Below are 19162 nucleotides of genomic sequence, written 5' to 3'. Positions count from 1 at the left end.
TATGTAAATATATGATGTTGGCCCCTATTCACAAACATGTCAGGGGAGGAGCTGTTCCAAAACAGCCTTCAAAGTTTACCTTTAGGGACAAACACAGGATGGATACGAGATATTTGTTTTGACTGGGTTTTGATCTTCTATTTGATATTTGCCTCCAGTAGCCATTTTTTCCTTCTTCTTGTTGACATAAAAGTCCCTTTTTTATTTTTAGATGTCATGCTCCGGCATGTGTTTTGAACGGAGTACATTGTAGTTCTCGGGAGATGACAAGTTCACTTGTTTTATTGCTAATGTCAACAGACAGGGCACCATCTAGTTATTGGGCCGAATTAAAGACAGACTTGAGCATGTTATTCAGGAAACGGCACATTTAATGTTGAATGTTTTTGCCTCCCACACAGCTCCACACAGACAAGAAGCAGATCAGCGTGGGCTTCATCGGCTACCCCAACGTCGGAAAGAGCTCCGTCATCAACACGTTGAGGTCTAAGAAGGTCTGCAACGTGGCCCCCCTCGCCGGGGAGACCAAGGTATGGCACCAGCCTCCTCTCAACAACCACCCAGGTTGACTCGGAGCTTGTGAGGATGTGTGGCGAACAGTGTTGGGGGTAACTCATTACAAAAGTAACATATTCGAACAGTGTTGGGGGTAACTCATTACAAAAGTAACATATTCGAACAGTGTTGGGGGTAACTCATTACAAAAGTAACATATTCGAACAGTGTTGGGGGTAACTCATTACAAAAGTAACCTATTACATGTAATATATTACTTTTAGCAGTAACTCAGTAATATAACTTATTACTTATAGGATTTCAGTAATATTATACCAGTTACTTTGTCAAGTAACTCAAGTTACAAATTGAGTTACATTTAATTAAATCAAAGCACATATTTAAAAAAGATACAATCATTTCCTAATCAAACTGTGCGTTTTTATGCAAATAAGCACTATAGATGACGATAACAAAGGAAAAGAATAACATTTAGAATGTTGGATTGTTTACGCCGACTTCAAGGCGGTTGAAATTATTTTTCGGGATGGTTCCAGGGCGGCGATGTCATTCTGCTGCTGTTGTTTTGGTGAAAGTAATGCAAAAGTAGTGAAATAAGTAACGAGTTACTCTACACAGAAAGTAATATTGTACAGTAACTTATTACTTTCAAATGAAAGTAACTAGTAATATGTAGTATATTACATTTTGAAAGTAACTTGCCCAACACTGCTGGCGAAGCAGCATGAGCAAGGAGAACGCTTCACAATGAGCAGTGCAGGGGACAATGGTGCTCACTGTAGGTACTGAAACTAATGGATTTCTACAGATGAGGTGTTTCCATTTACCTTTCTTTAGGCATTCAGCAATAGAATAGGGAATAATCGAGCAGAGTAAACGGTTATACTAAGAAAAACAACAAAATAAGATATATATATATATATATATATATATATATATATATATACCGTAAATTCCGGACTATAAGCCGCACCGGTGTATAAGCCGCACCTGCAAAGTTGACTATTTTTTTCTTATATAAGCCGCACCGGACTATAAGCCGCGGGTGTTTTAATGGTATTTTTTTTTTTTGTGTTTTAATGTTTAATTACCATATGTAAGGGTTCATGCACAGAGGGGATTGTCGGGAAAGAGATGGCTGTTTGAGGAAGCTCCCATTTATTAACATTTCAACAAAACAACATAACACAACACCACCTGTGTTTTTTTTTACAGTGCACACAGTGTCCGCGGTGTGGTGAAAAGAGGGCAAGAGAGGAAATTAAAACAGAAGTGGATTTATAGTTAGAAAGAGTGCTAAAAAAGAGAGATTTTTTTTTTTTTTTTTTTTTTTTGAAAAAATCCATAGATAAGCCGCACCGTTATAAAAGCCACAGGGGCCAAAAAAGGCCAAAAAACGGGAAAAAAGGTGCGGCTTATAGTCCGGAATTTACGGTATATATATATCTATAGATATAGATATATATATCTTATTTTGTTGTTTTTCTTAGTATAACCGTTTCCCATATATATATATATATGGGATGCATGTTATGGATTTTTTTTATGCACACCTGGGGTAAAAAAAAAGGCAGATGTAGTGAGCATAGCTCTGGCCTAACTGACATCACTGTGAACACAAAACAAATAACACTTCTGATATAATATGATTGTTTTAATAAAATGTATCGCTCAATTATAGTCAATACAAAAATAAAGGCTTTTATAGAACGGAAAGCCAATGACTGCTTAGTCTGCAGATAAAACACGGTGACAAAAGGCATACTAAATTATGTTTAAAATACATACTACAGCATGCGCTGGGACGCGTCATCAGTGATGTTAGCTGGGGTCGTAAGGTGTTTCGGGTCTGTCAACATCATACACCCTCGCCCAGTAGACCCAGCCGAGGCCGATTAAGACCCCGACCCGCGTCCCAGAAGCAGCCGCTCACGGATCAGCCTTCCTACTCTGTCTGCAACGTTGCCCGCGGAAGGGCTGATCACGCCCAACCCGCTGCAATAGAGTCAGTGCTACACCGCAGTATTGAGAGACCCTTCGGTGCATGGAGGATCTAAGGCCAGACCCTCCCGGAGAAAAGGCAATCCTACCATGGGCAGAGAGGACGCCTCAAGAAGGCCTGTGCGCTGCACGTCACTCGCCTGCGCCGAGCACCTCGCTCTAGCCTGAAGGACCCCAGGCCGTGCCGATCTTTACACAGATTTTCAGGAGGCTAATCCGTAGCGTTTGTGGATTTCTCCCTCACGAGAGAGCCAGGCTGGGGTGCTAAACCCCATCCCGTACCGGATGCCATCTCTCCGACCGTCAGCTGTCTCTCCAGCTTGTCACCAAACTATACTCGTTTTTTTTGGTATTTAGACTCTTATTGTCATGTTACTGATCTGTTCGAATTTTGCATTGGTGCCAGTTCTCAGTGAATTGTAGCCTGGGTCCAGAGAATGGGGCAGGCACTATAAACCATCTGTGTCGTTTCACTTTTTACCGAAAAATGCTGCCACCAGATTAAAGAAAAGACACTATGTGATGTTGACTGATGCTTTTTATGTAATGTGCGCATTTGTTTTCCTTATTATTGGTCTGCAGAAAGATGGCTGTGTCCAGCAGCTGCAGCAGCTAGCTCAACTCCAAAGTCCCTTTGGTTTATAGTGGGACTCCCGGCTAGTGTGGTTAGCTTAAAGTTAACAAAAAATGTCCCCGCAGGGTAAAGGTGTGAGTATTTTTCACCAGTGGTGATTTTAGCCTGACATTTGTGGAGGGTCAGTTTCATGTTGTCACGTCACCACGCACCATCACACACAAGAAAGATCTAGCCAATCCATGGTGGGCAGATATGACTGCGATTCAAGTGCAAAGGAGCAGAAATATTCCAAAACTAAAAACACTTCACATTTGTCTGGTGGGACTAAGGCCGTAATCAAGCTGTGAGGGGAATACTGATTTCCTCGGCTGAAACGACTAGTCCAATGAGCGCCGAGTAGGACTCTTAACGCTGTTGTCATGTGCGCCTGACCTAACAACAATCTGGCGACCGCTTTTTAAGACAAGATAGACGCTATCGAGGCTGTTTTAAATGGATTAAAAGTACTAATTCATTTGAAATCCAAACGGCACTCTGCTTTGACGGCATTTATTTGTTCACAATTCACTCTGATATCAGGCTAAATTGGGAGGTGATGTGAGGTGAAAAGATTAGCGTTTCTTTGTTTACTCTTTAATTTTTGATAGCTGCTATAACAGAAGTTGGTTGGCTCCATCTTTTTTTAACTACCGGTACACAACTAAAAATGTAACTGGCGACAGGCCCGAGAGAAAGAACAACAGCCGTCCTCATCCTTCATTTCCTCTCTCTGGAGCTGTTTATCCCGTCTTGGAATCCAAGGTTCTGGAAACCCCAATGTCAAAAGTGGGGTCACGAAAGAAGGTGATAATATCTTGACTCATCCATCCTTTCCAAAGCTGTGAACTTGAACTGCAAGAGAGGGGAGATTTCTTGCACCCCTATATCCCACCAATCAGATGCCCCTATATCCCACCAATCAGATACCCCTATATCCCACCAATCAGATGGGCGCTTGGCCAGCAGTTCATCTCCCACCTTGTTGGTGATTCTTTCTTGTTGTCTGACTGCAGCCAAACAAGGCCCGTGCTCTGCAGCACCGCAGACCAGAGCCGTGTAGATAGAAGAGTCCCGACATCTCCATTCACTCCAATGGACCAGTTTTTTACTCTCAAGAGTTCCAGGAAGTAAGGTCCTGGATTAAGCAGCACTGTCGAGTTGCAGCAAAATAGTCAGTTTGTGTTGTACTACTCTGAAAGGGTTTTTCCCCCCTTGAATCAAATTGTACATTATCAGCTTTATTTTAGCATGCAAAAGTAGCACGAGACCCTTTCCTGGCTGTTCATTGGCTAATGAGTCTCGCATTTTGGTCCTCTGCTGATGCCACTCTCTCTCTAGAGCAGTGGTTCTCAAATGGGGGTCCAGGGACCCCCAGGGGTCCGTGGCACTTTTCCAGGCGGTCCGCAAAAAAGTTTTCAGGAAAATAAAAAATAAAAACTTTTTTTGTGTGTGTGCAAAAGCTTCATAGTTCAACGAAAACATTGTATGCTTTAAATCTAAAATGTTTCATGTCTTACATTCTAATCTAACAAACCTATCAATTTAAAAGTCAAGCATGTTACCGTGGAAACAATTAAGCTTAGCCCAAAATCACAAATCAGAATGAGGGGGTCCCCGGTATATTTTCTATCTTGTAAGGGGTCCTGGGCTGAAAAACATTTGAGAACCTCTGCTCTAGAGGACACTACCGCAGGCCTGTGCTCTGCAGCACTGCCCCGCCCCTCATTCCTCCTTTCTTGTTTGAATGGATGTGCATTTTCTTTAGTGTAAAAAGTCCTGTCAAATGCCTCTACTCGATAAACCAAACATAGAGCTGAGTAGTGGTTTTCAGCATGAGTAGAGAGAGGGGGAAAAATACTGTTATTACTGGTGTGAACCAGAATCAAAGTTGCAGTCTATTTGCTGGTGTGTTTTATTTTCCCCCTTTGCTCTTCCAAAAGATAACAGTGTTTTACATTTTGCTGCCCCAGTCATCATTTTTACATATCATTTTTACACATCATATTTGACATGTTTACATAGCATTGCCTCGTCTTTACACATCTTGGCCAAGATGGCAAAGTTGTATGTGTTGAAATTGAAATAATGATTTGACCATACAGATAAGATAATCTCTCCCTTTTTAGGTGTGGCAGTACATCACGTTGATGAGGCGCATCTTCCTCATCGACTGCCCCGGGGTCGTCTACCCTTCAGAAGACAGCGAATCTGACATTGTCCTGAAAGGAGTGGTAAGTCCTTGTTCCAGGATATGTCGTACAGTGTGTATTCAGTGTTTGAAAAAGGTTTGTCCCCTGATCAATCCCTCTGCTCACTTGACTTTGTATTATAGTTTTCATTTTTCCTTTCAAAAATACCAATTATGTGCATTTTGGATTAATATTTCATCGTGTGGTGAGTACCGCGAAGCACAACATGTATTTTGGTGCCGTGAGATGTGTGTTTTGGCAGATTTTTAACAGCTGTACCATTAGCCTCCATTCTATGGCGATAATTACTAACTTCACGACTGTAGCTCACTGTAAACTGAGCGGACAGTGCCGGTAAGGCATGGTGTATCTCGGTTATGTGGGGGGGGATGTAGCAAATGAGCTAAACTTCCAAAAAAGTGGTGTGTCCCTTTAAGGCTTAATATGTCTCACGCAGCAGGGTGGCCTAGACATATTAGAGCGTGGTGAGGCTCATATTTTAAATCACACATATTTTCTTTTTTTAAGGTTCAAGTGGAGAAGATCAAGAACCCAGAGGAGCACATCGGGGCGGTGCTGGAGCGGGCCAAGCCAGAATACATCCAGAGGACCTATCGCATCCCCACGTGGAGCTCGGCTGAGGACTTCCTTGAGAAGCTGGCATTCCGCATGGGGAAACTCCTGAAGGTCAGTGGGTTAATAAATACGGCCTATATACCTGCGGGACTGCAAATTAAGCCATGAGAGGCTTGCCTCGGGTCCACACCTTCAAATCTGCCCACTCCAGTCTCCGATGAAAAAAGTTCAGTCCAATGAATGCTGGGGGGGGGGGGGCGGGGTGTTTGGAGATGACGACGGACGATTAGCCAATCGGCAACAAGAGCGGGACTAACGCCGTTGTCAAGCTGTGGGCCGGACCAAGGAGGAGTAATAACAATGGTGACCACTATAGACAGGATACAGTAGATACTGCTGTCCTGTTCCACCCAGCTGGTGCGAAGCAATAATCGCGTAAGTGTAATTTGGAAAATCCTGGAGCGAAAAGTGTAAGATTAAGCACAGGTTGTTTTTATGGTTTATTATGGTAATTCACGTTGAAAAAAATAGAAAAACATCGTCCTGGCACCCAGAAACTCAAATACTCCTTAAACGTCTGCTGGGGTCCACCGGCACGCCCATTGACTCCCATTAAAACCGCCTTTTTGAGACCTCCAGGAAATTTTTACAAAATTAATGTATTTAATTTTTTTCAGCGGGCATCCTGTACCAAATACCTTGAAATTTGACCTTAATATCTAACCTTGGGGTTGATTGAACATTTGGTTGAGTTACAAGGCTTCAACATCCATTGCATAGTTTTCCCATTGACTTCAATGTTAATTTTGCAAAAAAACAAACAAAAAAAATCGACTCCCAGCCACTTTCCCCAAAAATAATTATTTTTCTGATCTTACACCTCTCAGTTCGACTCAAGACATCAAATTTGTAGTTTCTATTGTGTTTGCCCCCCCCCGCTATTTCCCCAGCACATCACACAGCACAGCACAGCAACCAATTACATGGAGATTTACATGAAAAGTACCCTGCAGTTATCAATCATGGAAAAATGGTCATATGACCTGCGAACGCGGATTTTCCGGTGCAAACTAATTATTTGAAGCTTGGCCCTTATTTGATTCCATAGGATGAAGCTCATTTGCGTTTCTTGTGAAAACTAGCTCGAAGTCGAAAATGGGCAGTTTCATGTTTTTTTTTGTAAAACTTACCTTAGTTGAAACTACATCGTATCTCCGCGCCCGTTCTTTGTAGAGACTCATGACGAGCATTTTCGGAATCGGCATCAAAAAGTGACTCTAGATGTGTAATCTTGTCGCGATCATTGCCGTTCTAAGAGGTTTCAATGACTTCCGCGTTGAGACCGGCAAAAGCTGCGAGGCGCAGCGGGCCACAGTAACATCCGATGCCCACGAAGGAGCGCCTTGGGCGGCGGAGGCGGTCAGAGCGTCATCCATGGAGGCCAGTTCTGTGCTCCCTCACTCATGGCCTAAATGGTGTCGCTCAAGCGTGTGTTTTGAGCAGGATGTTCAACTACGCATATGAGGTGGGAGGAATGGAATCAGGAACGGATATGGATCGATAAAAAATAAGAAAATACTTACTTATAAATATAAAAAACAAGTACTAATATCAAGATCCATGAAAGTTAAAAAAATGCAAATTTGCAATTCTCAAAAGATGGAAGCTGGGATAAAGTAATTCCTCCGCCAAAAATGTCATCAATCCATAGCTATGATAATCCCACCACAGCGCCACCAGGTGGCATTCATGGGAAGGGAAAAAAATAATATTTTGTGTTTTCTACTGAAAATTTTATTGTACAGAAAATACAGTAAACTGGCATTTGAGGGGTTAAAATTCAGTGAGCATGAAATGTTGATATGAGGTATGAGAGATGAAGTTACCAATGGATAAGAATCAATAAAAAATAAAAAAATAATTAATTAAGACTATCAAAAATAAAAATTAATATCAAGGTGCATGTACATGGACCAGCAGACGTTTAAGGGTTAGCGGGTTAGCAGGGTACAAGGGTTAAAAGCACCCATTACTTAGAAATCCGAACAGTACTTTGAAGGCTTTCTTTTTGTGTGTGTGTGTGTGTGCACGTTCGCCCCACTGGATTAGATTCAGGCCGTTGGTCCCTAGTGATTGGTTAGCCCAGGGGTGCCCAACCTTTTTTGACCCAATATCTACTTTTCAAGTAGCCAGCCTCCCGAGATCTACCAGTCCAGTTTCAACATCGCAAACGCACACACATCGTTTCCAGCCTGCAGTAACTAACCTCACAACACTTTCTCGTTGTCCCACAACCACTTGACATTAGGGCTGTGAATCTTCACTGGCCTCACGATTCGATTCGATTACGATTCAGAGGGCTACGATTCGATTCGATTACGATTATCGATGCATCTCGATGCATCTTAAATCGATGCATCACTTTTTTTTCCCCAATACATGATTTATTTTTTCTCACTTTCTTTTTTCTCACTGTGTGGCTACTTTTAAAATAAAAGTGCATTTGGAATTGCATTGTATTATGATCCATGATTAAAATAAACAACTGCATGTACTTCCATTATATTTTTATTTGATTATTATTATTTATTTTTTATTTTTTTTATAATCGATTTTTGACGCGATCGACCTGGGGTCAGTCCGCGGTCGACCAGTAGACCGCGATCGACTGGCTGGGCACCCCTGGGTTAGCCTAAATTGAATCCCCCTCCCCCCCATGCAAATCGGTTAGAGTGGAGGCACTGGCAATACCCTGGTTGCTGATGTGGTTCCTCCTCTGGTCGTTAAGGGCGCCTGTTCAGAGGGAGGGGAACCGGTTGGAATAGCGTGATCCTCCCACGTGCTATGTCCTACCAGGTGAAGCTTCCTCTGTCAGGTGAAAAGAAGCGGCTGGCTAACTGCCCATGTCTCGGAGGAAGCATGGAGCCAGTTTTCGGCTCTCCCCAGATCGGCAGAGGGTGGAGCAGCAACCAATATAAATAAATTACAAATTAGCACTAATGGGGGATAAAAATGGGATAAAAAAATCAGGGAAAAAATATTAAAAAAGAAAAGAAAAAAAAGCTCTGGTTGGTCTGAGTTTTGACAACAAGCTTTAGAGAGAAGATGTGAAAGCAGCAACACAGCTGGCCTGCGTGTGTGGCTCTCACTCTTTCCATCATTATGTCTCACGCAGATCTCCACACGGCACATGTTAGTTTCAGGATCGGTTATAGGATCTGAAATGGCTTAGGGCAGGATTAAAAACTCATGTGTTAAAGATTGAAACCGTTTTCTTTTATTGTGAAGCCTTTCAATTAAAAAAGCCGTTTTGAATCTTGTTGCTTGAACAATATATTGTTGGTATTGTTGCAGGGGGGCGAGCCAGACCTTCCTACAGTCTCTAAAATGGTGTTGAACGATTGGCAGAGAGGACGAATCCCCTTCTTTGTGAAACCCCCCGGACCTGTGGGGGATCAAGAGGTGAGAGGCTGTTAGATTTCAATCAATAAACAGGTGCTCTCATCCCAGAACGGAGGTGTGTTTGTTCAGTAAATACTAGGGGTGTCACGATATTTCGTCGCACGATATATCGCGATATCGAAAAGTCACAATATCGATATCGTCAGAAAAAAATGATATCGTAAAAAAAAAATGTTTTTTTTTTTTTTTTTTTTTGCTCCTGAATAATAATAGAACAAATTTAGCAGAATCAACACGCATGAGTGAGGGGATAGACTACTACTGGCATGGCAAAACAGCTCAAGGGGTACATAAGATTACATAAGTTTAGGGACCATTGAGCATGAGTTATTTAAGAAATAGATTGTATACTTTATTTTTCTTTCGCCATGCAACAAACATTTAGTTTGTGACAGTGTGACACATTCTATTGCAAGAGAAGCATTATCTTCCATGTTGTTTTCTAGTTATTATAATAACAATTTCCAAAAACAGCATTTGTTTTGTATTTTTTTATGTACCGTATTTCAAATGAAAGACTATTTTTCCAGTATTTTCCCAGGGCTCCCTTGAAAAGAGGTTTCGATTTCAACGGGACTCACATGGTTAAATAAATGATAAATAAATACATTTTACAAATTATTTACTTTTGTTAAAAAAAATATTGATAAAATATCGTATCGTTATCGTGAACCCAATATCGTGTATCGTATCGTGAAATTAGTGTATCGTGACACCCCTAGTAAATACCATTTAGTCCCCACCGCACCTTCCCATGTCAACCCTATTTTATCACGGTATTTCTAGGGCAAGGAGAGACTGCAAGTCACAGAAGGACCGCCAGAGGTCATTGAGGATGTGCAGGAGGAACAGCCAGAGAAGCAGGCTGAAGATGCCGTCCCAGCAGAAGGTGAGGCGCAGCAGCGACAGAAGGAGCAGGTCCAGAGGATCCTGGCCAACGTCCGACAGAACTTCGGCAAGATCAGCGTGGCGCCCGACTTCAGCGAGGAAGACCTGCTTCCCGTGGAGATGCCCGACATCGACTTCTCCGGCTCCGACGCCGAGGCCAGCGAGGGAGAGGAGGTCGGAGGAGAGGAAGACGAGGGAGAAGTCCAACCGGCTGACGAAGGGACCGAGGCGGCCTCTGACACTGCGGTCGCTCAGACCGGCAAGGCGAACGCCAAGACCGGCAAGGCGAACGCCGGCACGAGTTCTTCACGCCAGGTGATCCGCGAACTGGACGAGAAGATCGCAAAGTACAAGCAGTTCCTGGACCGGGCCAAATCCAAGCGCTTCTCCGCAATCCGGTCTGTCTGTTCTCTCTCTCTCCAAACCTCAATGACGTTATTCTCTTTGTTGTTGTATACTGCCTTCATCGTTTTGATCCCAGTAACGCTGTCAGGGAACGAGATGCCAGGCATTTTGAGGCGATCCATGCTACCCGTTCTTCAATCCCCTCGGCAGATTGGCAGTGGTTGAGATACTGCGTGGTGGTTGCGTGGCTGAACCTCCGTACAGACACATAGTGGTTGATTTGCACTGGCTCATCAATGGCCTGTTTTTTCCATAAGCTTTTGCACGTCACTGTGTTCTGCACTCTGCATCTCTTTACTTGCTCTGATTAACAACGTCAAGTTAGCGTTACTCAGCCTAATAATCACACTGCCATTCCAGCAGATTCCAGCGGGGTTAAACAGTGTGGATGTGAGTTGGGTAGGGACTAACCCAGGGATACTCAACTTGCTTGGCCTGGGGGCCACTTTCGTTAAATGATAGGAGGCCAGGGGCCAGTTAATAAGCAATCAATTACATTTTTTAGGGATGGGCGCGAGTACTCGGGTACTCGAGCACTCGTTCATAACGTCAGTAGTCGAGTAACGTTTCTGCTGTTCGGGTACTCGCCCCACTCCCCCCCCTTTAAAAATGTTCTAGAAGATCTACGCACGCATCGTCATGTGGATCTGGCAGCATGAATTGCACGGGCGTCAAGTCAGCCAGAATGTACAAGTACATCGTCCGCTTTGTTGCTTTCAAAATAAAACGCTTATTGTACCTTATTTATTTTGAGTAATGCGTTACAGCCACAGTTTCACGCCATATAACATCACAACGAGTATTTTGATACAAGGTTTGCTGCTTCATTCGTTGAAATACCTTTTCTCCTCCAACGTGCATTAATAAGCTATTTACTTTTGTTTAAGTAACATTATTTTGAAAGTTTTAACCGGAAGTTTTCCAGCTCATCCCGAAAATGGTGGCTGAAGATATGCTCCCGAAGGAGACGCAGACTTCTTCATAGCGCACGCCCGATAAAACTCATTCAAAACTTTGCAGTAAACGCTAGTTTACCGACTACACTGTCGTTTCCCATAACGGTAGTCACAAGGAATGTGGAGAAAGAATCACTTTTTGGGAGACAATCGCTTCATGGTGATCACTATTCAGCTGCAGCTCAGCAGCTGTAACGTTAATCACACTGGTCAGTTTTCACTTTTTGGCAGAACACCGGACCTTGTAATCCGTGGATTTACGTTAGTGTAACAGTGATCATAAAGTAAAATGGATGATACTGGACAATAACCTGACATTGCTGGACAATGGACATGTAGGCTATTGGAAATGCATTCGCTTGTTTCACAACTTGTCTGCTCCAAAGCGCTAATGCCATCCATCCAACCATCGGAGATAGGTAGGCTTTAGATGTTCGCGTCACCTAATATCACAGTCAGTCCCTCTCCTGACAAAAAATGCTCCAGGTAGCGCTTTTTCCATGCAAAAATGCAAACGTTATGTGTGAACAGCCCCATATACAGCAGATTACCCCTGCTCAGTCATTACCATAGTAATCACACAGCAGACCCCCCCCCCCGCGCGCGCGCGAGTGCTCGAGCACTCGTTCATAATATAAGGAGAGTACTCGAGTATTTAAATTGCTTGAAATGCCCATCCCTAACATTTTTCTGTAGCGGATTGTAGGTTTTTGGGGTGTCAGCCGGAGTTTAGTCTGACAATGTTGTGCACACCGGATAGTTAGTTAGGTTAAGTACATACATAAGTGCCTGGGTAGCGAGCAGACGGCGGTATTTGACAATTTAGCAGCTAAATCATAGATTATTGAAAGATATTCCATATTCCGGATTAGGGATGTTCATTTTGAACAATTTCCATAATCGAAATTCGGGAATATTAACGATCAATTATCGATTATCGATAGCATAATAATAATAATAATAATAATATATATATTTTTTTTTACTCTGGTCTGGTAATAACGTTGCGCGTTCTTGGCCAGCTATAATGGAGATGCCGCTGTGTAGTAAGAATATCAGACACTAGCGCTGTGGCCAAGTAAACAAACATGTCAGGTGTGAATTCCCCATGTTTAAAACAGTTTTGTTGGCACAAAGGCCCGTGCCCAGCCAGAAACCTAGAGACTATATGAAGCTCCACCTCACGTCGGCTGTGCAATGGAGTGGGGCGAGGAGGGACGAATTCCGCCCAAACCTAGTCCAAAAGAAAATTGAAAAAAAATCCACGTGATCGAATTCATTCCTCAACGATCAATTATCGATTATCGATAATTGATGAACATCCCTATTCCAGATTCAAATGCTATAACAGAAGTGGAGTATTGGCCAGAATGACATGAACATTTGGACACTTATTCAGCGGGTATCTTGCATGTTAGGTTCAGGTGCACTGTAAAGTGTTCTTTTTTTTTTGCAATTCCATCGCGGGCCGCCAGTTGAGTATCACTGGACTAACTCATGACAATTTGCTTCTCTCTGGACAGGATTCCCAAGGCACTTTCTGACAAAGTGTTCACAGACATCAAGACTAAACAAGCAGCAGCAGCTCAAGCACAACTGAAAGGTAGTTGATTCAAATGTTTCATCATGACTGTGTATGGAGTTGCATGTAGAAATGATTTACGAAAATACTTAGTTATGGTCCATGAAGTCCCAATGTCTTCCTCAATAAATAAATAAAATCCCACAAAAGCTTGGTGAATCCTACCAGTAGCTGCTCCTACTGGTAGCCCTTTTCCTACATATTACCAGTGGTTACCTGTAGCAGATTATATTGATGTGGTTAGGTTGGCAGTGGGAATCGGTCAAGCGCTTGTGGCGTGTAATCATTTCAATCTCTTACTTTTTGTTTGAATTCAGCTGTAATCCAGAGGAGCAGGAAAAGGAACGCTGCGGAGAACGAGGCGGCCAATGAGGCGGCCAAATATCCGCCCAGACTGACGTCCAAGCAGGTATGCAGTGTTCTCTCTGATGTCACATCAACTCATCCACCTGGGTAGACTAGGGCTGGGTATTGGTTCAAATTTCAAGAATCGATTCGATTCCGATTCACAAGGTTCCGAATTTATGAGTCCCGATTCGATCCGATTCGATTAATTTCAATATCGATTTGGTTAGTGATAAACAAAACATAAACATAAAACATGTTTTTTGAGCTGTAACCTGAATTACATGATTGTCCAGTTATGTAACACAGGGGTTCCCAACCTTTTTTGCGCCAAGGACCGGTAGATACATGGGAAAAAAAGTTGCGGACCGGTTGTCAATTTTAATAAGGTGGTGACAAAGGGTAAATAACAGCCTTTTCATCTGTCAATAAAGACACTTTCACAATTATGCACAGTGATTTGATTTCAGCCTATATAATTTCTAAAAGTAGATATTGGTGATCAAACATTTCCATTTATGTAGCCTACAGTATTTATGTTTTTGTTTCAACTACAAACATAAATAAACGTCAACTTGAAACTATGTTTCAACTACCACACAATATTATAGCGTATGTTTATAAACAAAACAAAAGATTTAATAAAAAAAATCGATCTCTGGACATATGAATCGATATCAAAGGATTAAAATAAAAATTTATTAAAAATCTGAGATTTTTTTAACCCAGCCCTAGGGTAGACACTTGAGATGAATGCCTATTTCTCTTCCTGATACAACAAGAATGAGGGTGAAAAGCCCTGGTCTTCATCAGCATCAGATCTCATCAATCTGTCTTCTCTCTACCTCTTTCTCCATCTCTACCACAGAGAAGAGCGGTGGACCGCTCTAAAAAGGTGAAGAAGGTCGGTGCACGCTATTACGAAACGCACAATGTGAAGAACAAGAACAAGGACCGAAACCCCCCAGCTTCAGCCACAGAAGGCAAAAAAGCCAAGCGATCGAAGCGCTAGACTGGAGTAAAAAAAACAACACACACACACAATGGGACATTTCTAATAGAGACACTGCGAAGCGCGTCATCATTCAGAAACCACGCCCAAAACGGCGGCAAACGGAAACCCCCCCTCCAATCCTGGCGTTCTCCTATGTCGCGTGCATGGTTGCGTGTTTCACAAAAAGATTGTATATACGGAAGATGAACACTCCAACTTACTTCCTTGACAGCTAGATCCACATTTTTCTTCTCGCCAATTCTCAATGCCTTCCTTGTTTTGCTCAGGAGTACAAAAAAACTTTTAACTGGCGATTTTTTACATGTGTTGTCTGCGCAGCCCACCACCACACAACAGCTTTTAGCTTATGTTTAATTCAAGGAAAATTACGCTGGTGTATGGGAGTGAACGGACCGATTTCCCCCGTGATGGGCGTGGCCTATTTCATGCAGTGTCTCTATAAAGCCTTGTTTAAATGATCCGATCCGGACAGTGGTTGAAAAGGCCATGTTGTTATTGAAAATGTGGAGTTGATAGGTGGAACGCTATGTTGGCGTTAATGGTCTTCATCAAGAGGCTACTTGATGCCTTATCTTGACCTGATTGCCCTCAGGGAAGACACAGACACAGTTTTGTATTCCGCCTTATAAACTTGCTTTTCACTTTGACTTACGGATTTTCACTACAGAGTGAAGGGGGATGAATGATTTTCATTATTCAGTTACCAATGTGGACCCCAGGAAGGGTAGATGTTACCTCGGTAACAACTTAATGGGGATCCAAATAAATAAATAAACAAAACCAATGTAATGCTCTTGAAGTGAAAGAGAAATGTAATTATTTCAACTGTACTCGTCACGCTGTTAAATAAAAAATAAAATAGTTGATAATTACACCCATATAGTCGAGCATGTTTCCTGTTTTTGATGATGTTTAGAAAGAAGAGAAAAAGACAACAGACTTAATTGGATAATGCTGTATTGGGATATGCAAATCAGTTCTTAGGTGTGGGAGTTACTCCTGATGATCCCTTCCAGCTGGTCCTGAAAAGAAGAAAGATGAATTAAGCTGGTAGCAATTTGAAGAGGGACAACACAGCTGCAGCCAGTGCAAGATCCAGGAAATGTCCTGGTTGGTTAGATACTCATTCACATTTGGAAAACCTTGGTACGTCCTCTCACCATTTAACTTTAGTTGTGCTTTTTTTCTTGTATAGCTTGAGGCCACGTGTCGTCATAGACAGTCCGCATGTCTGGGAACGCCCACAAAATGTTAAAACGGCTGGCGCGCGAGTGGGGTAAAACCGCCCATATATCTCATGGGCTGACTCACCAAAAGACGGTGCTGCGGCTCTAAACTACAGGTTTGGGGGTTCTAGAGCAGAACACAAGACGTCTGCTCAGATGTGCGTTTACTGCGGTGGTTAAATCCCCGATCGTGTCTGCCTGGGCTGGGCTATCAGCTAAATTCTAACTTTGCTGAATGGATAGAACGGGGGTTTTTACCCCACCCTGACCCCGCCCCCAGGCTAACCCAGCGTCTATTGTGGGCGTTCCTAAAGCCTGTATGGGTGTTCCCAGACATGCGGACTGTCTCTATGTAATTCTAAAGCATCTTACCTTGAGCTGCTGGTTGGTTCTCTTCAGCAACTGAATGTCCTCCGAGTGCTTCTTTTCTTCCACCTGTCTCCTCTCGTTCTCCCTCTTCTCAGTAGACTCACACTTAGCTTTCTCTTCGTTCACCAGCTTCCTCAAGTCCTGCTTCTACTTCTCCAGATCACAAATCTAGGCACAATAGACACTTCTATTTTGGAACAGTTTATTCCAGACAGGGAGATCTGCTTTATGTCATATTAGCACTAGGGCAGTGGTTCTCAAATGGGGGTCCATAGCACTTTGCCAGGGGGTCCGCGAAAAGTTTTCAGGAAAATAAAAATAAAAACTTTTGGTATTTTCTTTTTTTGCAAAAGCTTCATAGTTCAACGAAAATATTTTATGCTTTAAATCTAAAATTGTTCATGGATTACATTCAAATCTAACAAACCTATCAATTTAAAAGTCAAGCACGTTACCGTGGAAACAATTAAAGGAACACTCTGCCCATTTTCAACCAGCTTTGTATCATTAGAACATCAGTAGTATATCAGAAAACTGTAAACTGTTTTGAAGTCTGTCATTCAATTTGACAGTTATTGAGTGTTAACACATTGAGTGCCAAGGACGTCTGTGGACGTCCTAAAAAAAAGTAACGAGGAGTGCCAAGGACGTCTGTGGACGTCCTAAAATCATAATTCATATTATTCCATAATTCTGCTGTTTAAGGTCGTACCTAGCCAGTGAGCATGAATCCCTTCAAGGGATCACACGGCGCCACCTTAAACATCGTCACAGGAGCTGCTCCACCCACCTCAGATCCTTTACTTTGTACAGGAGACAGCGGAGAAAGCGTGGAAACCGATGCATGCTTTCTGCCAGAGCCGTATATATTGCTCTGTCTACAGCGGAGAGTGGGCTCGGCTGCATCCGCGCTCACAACTGAGCTCTTATGCTTCTATCTATCTCCACACGATTTCCTAGAAAGCCAGCATCCGAAGCCGAACGGCCAAGCCTTTTCGTTCAGTCGCGTTTGCCAGCGCGCATCATTTCCTTGATGGGCGCTGGGATCTGTCCGGGGCAAAAACTGAGTCGAGAAAACAAACTCTGTGCGTGTGGGAGGAGCCCGCAGCTCAGAGGTGGAGGGTGGAGAGGGGGGGGGGGGTTGGGGGAGAGGGGTGTGTGGCACACAGGCTGCACAGAAACCACACCACACGCCACCACATCAGAAAACACCAGCCAGAGTCAGTGAATGTGCTCGAAATTAGAGTGCAAAAGGTATTCATAAAAGGGACTATATCTTGGAAAGTTAAAAAAAACGACAGAAAACCCTTGAAAGTGCACTTTTTTGAGAGGCTGTCATTTCATAATGGAACTGTCTAGAAACAAAATTTCTTCTTTGGAAGAAGCAGGAGTGTTCAATGTTTCATTAAAGTCCAGCCCCGTTAATATAGCCATAATAGAAAAAATTCTATAGCTGTTTTCAACTGAATGGAAGTGAATCTGGCACAGGCTCCAGACAATTTTACTGAAGCGCTGTGGCACTCAATGTGTTAAAGTGTGGACCAGTGACATTACTGGTCCACACTAACTCAAATTAATAACTCATTAACTCAAATCAACTCTCAATAACTGTCAAACTAGATGAATGATGAATAGTTTGACAGTTATTGAGAGTTGATTTGAGTTAATGAGTTATTAATTTGAGTTAGTGTGGACCAGTAATGTCACTGGTCCACACTTTAACACTCAATAACTGTCAAATTAAATGACAGACTTCAAAACAGTTTACAGTTTTCTGATATACTACTGATGTTCTAATGATACAAAGCTCGTTGAAAATGGGCGCAGTGTTCCTTTAAGCTTAGCCCAAAATCATAAATCAGAATGAGGGGGTCCCCGGTATATTTTCTATTTTGTAAGGGGTCCTTGGCTGAAAAACATTTGAGAACCTCTGCACTAGGGTATTTGCAGCCACCCTGGGTTTAGTGACTCTTTATTAAGATAAATAGTGCTCCCTGCTGGACACTCAACTTAAATACACCTCATTGGCTTAAAATGAATTCCTCTGGTGGGTGGGTGTGTTTTGTATGTGCGTTGTGGCAAATTTAAAACTGGTGGTTGCAAAATCTCTGGATAACCTCTGAAACTGACAAGTGTCACAAAATGTCTGATTTTTTTTTAAATCTTTGTGCCCCTATGGTTTTATCGTGCATTCCTTTATAACTGGGAACTGGTAATCTTACCGGTTCAAAGTTCATGAGCTGGGACGTGACGTCACTAGAGCTGGTATTTCCCATTCCAAACTCGTAGGAGCCTCAGCAGCCCCAACCTCAAAAATCCAAGATGGCTGCTCCACGCAACAACAGTAGTTATAATCGTATAAATGCTATTTAGCACTTCTGTCTCGTTTGTGTCTCGTTAAATCAGCTGTACACACAGCACTGCCTACTTCTATCTGTGTGGACATGAGGCTGCAGTGTTTGTATGCGCAAAATGCCACGAAATGCCTTGTTATCAACTGTTATTGCTAACAATGGCTAACAATGGCTAGCGAGTGGATCTGACCAGTGAACTTCCCAGCTCAACTTTTCTGCAAATGGAACGCTAACAAAACGGATGTGACGTCATTTAGCCTCCACATCCCAGTTATTTTGCGATAAAGGAACGCACGATAAGGCCACATGCCAGGGCACAAAGACAATTGCTCTATTGACATTGTGAAGAGCGATTTTTTTGAAATGTGTGTTAAAAGGTTCCCCTTAAAAAGTGTCTTTCAATGCAGAACAGCAGTTAAAGGCTTGAATAATGTTCTTACCAAATGATCACAGAAAACACAGATATAATTTCAAAGTGCAAGTTTAATAATTTCTCTGTTAATCTTAACAAATAAATAATCTGTTTCAACATGAGTTTAAAATTAAAATTCCTAAACTTTTTTGGTGTTTCAAAAGAGTGTCTGTAAAGGTGACAACTGTAGGGTGACCATACGTCCTCTTTTGCCCGGACATGTCCTCTTTTCACGTCCTGTCCGGGGTGT

At 42.6% G+C, this 19162-nt stretch overlaps 1 protein-coding gene across 1 annotated transcript in view; it reads left to right on the top strand.

Annotated features, from left to right (window-relative positions):
- Window positions 1-15414, top strand: part of gnl2 (G protein nucleolar 2) — a 38239-nt gene extending 22825 nt beyond the window's left edge. Inside the window, exons 9-16 of the mRNA XM_083662520.1 lie at window positions 402-530; window positions 5260-5364; window positions 5851-6009; window positions 9253-9360; window positions 10147-10646; window positions 13133-13212; window positions 13509-13600; window positions 14405-15414. Coding sequence (XP_083518646.1) covers window positions 402-530; window positions 5260-5364; window positions 5851-6009; window positions 9253-9360; window positions 10147-10646; window positions 13133-13212; window positions 13509-13600; window positions 14405-14548 — 1317 coding nt within the window. The 3' untranslated portion in view covers window positions 14549-15414. The remainder of the gene's footprint in view (window positions 1-401; window positions 531-5259; window positions 5365-5850; window positions 6010-9252; window positions 9361-10146; window positions 10647-13132; window positions 13213-13508; window positions 13601-14404) is intronic.
- Window positions 15415-19162: the final 3748 nt, after the last annotated feature.

The sequence above is a fragment of the Poromitra crassiceps genome, assembly GCF_964638095.1.
Source record: "Poromitra crassiceps genome assembly, chromosome: 29".
In the NCBI taxonomy this organism is placed as follows: domain Eukaryota; kingdom Metazoa; phylum Chordata; class Actinopteri; order Beryciformes; family Melamphaidae; genus Poromitra; species Poromitra crassiceps.
This window is presented reverse-complemented; position numbering and strand designations above follow the sequence as displayed.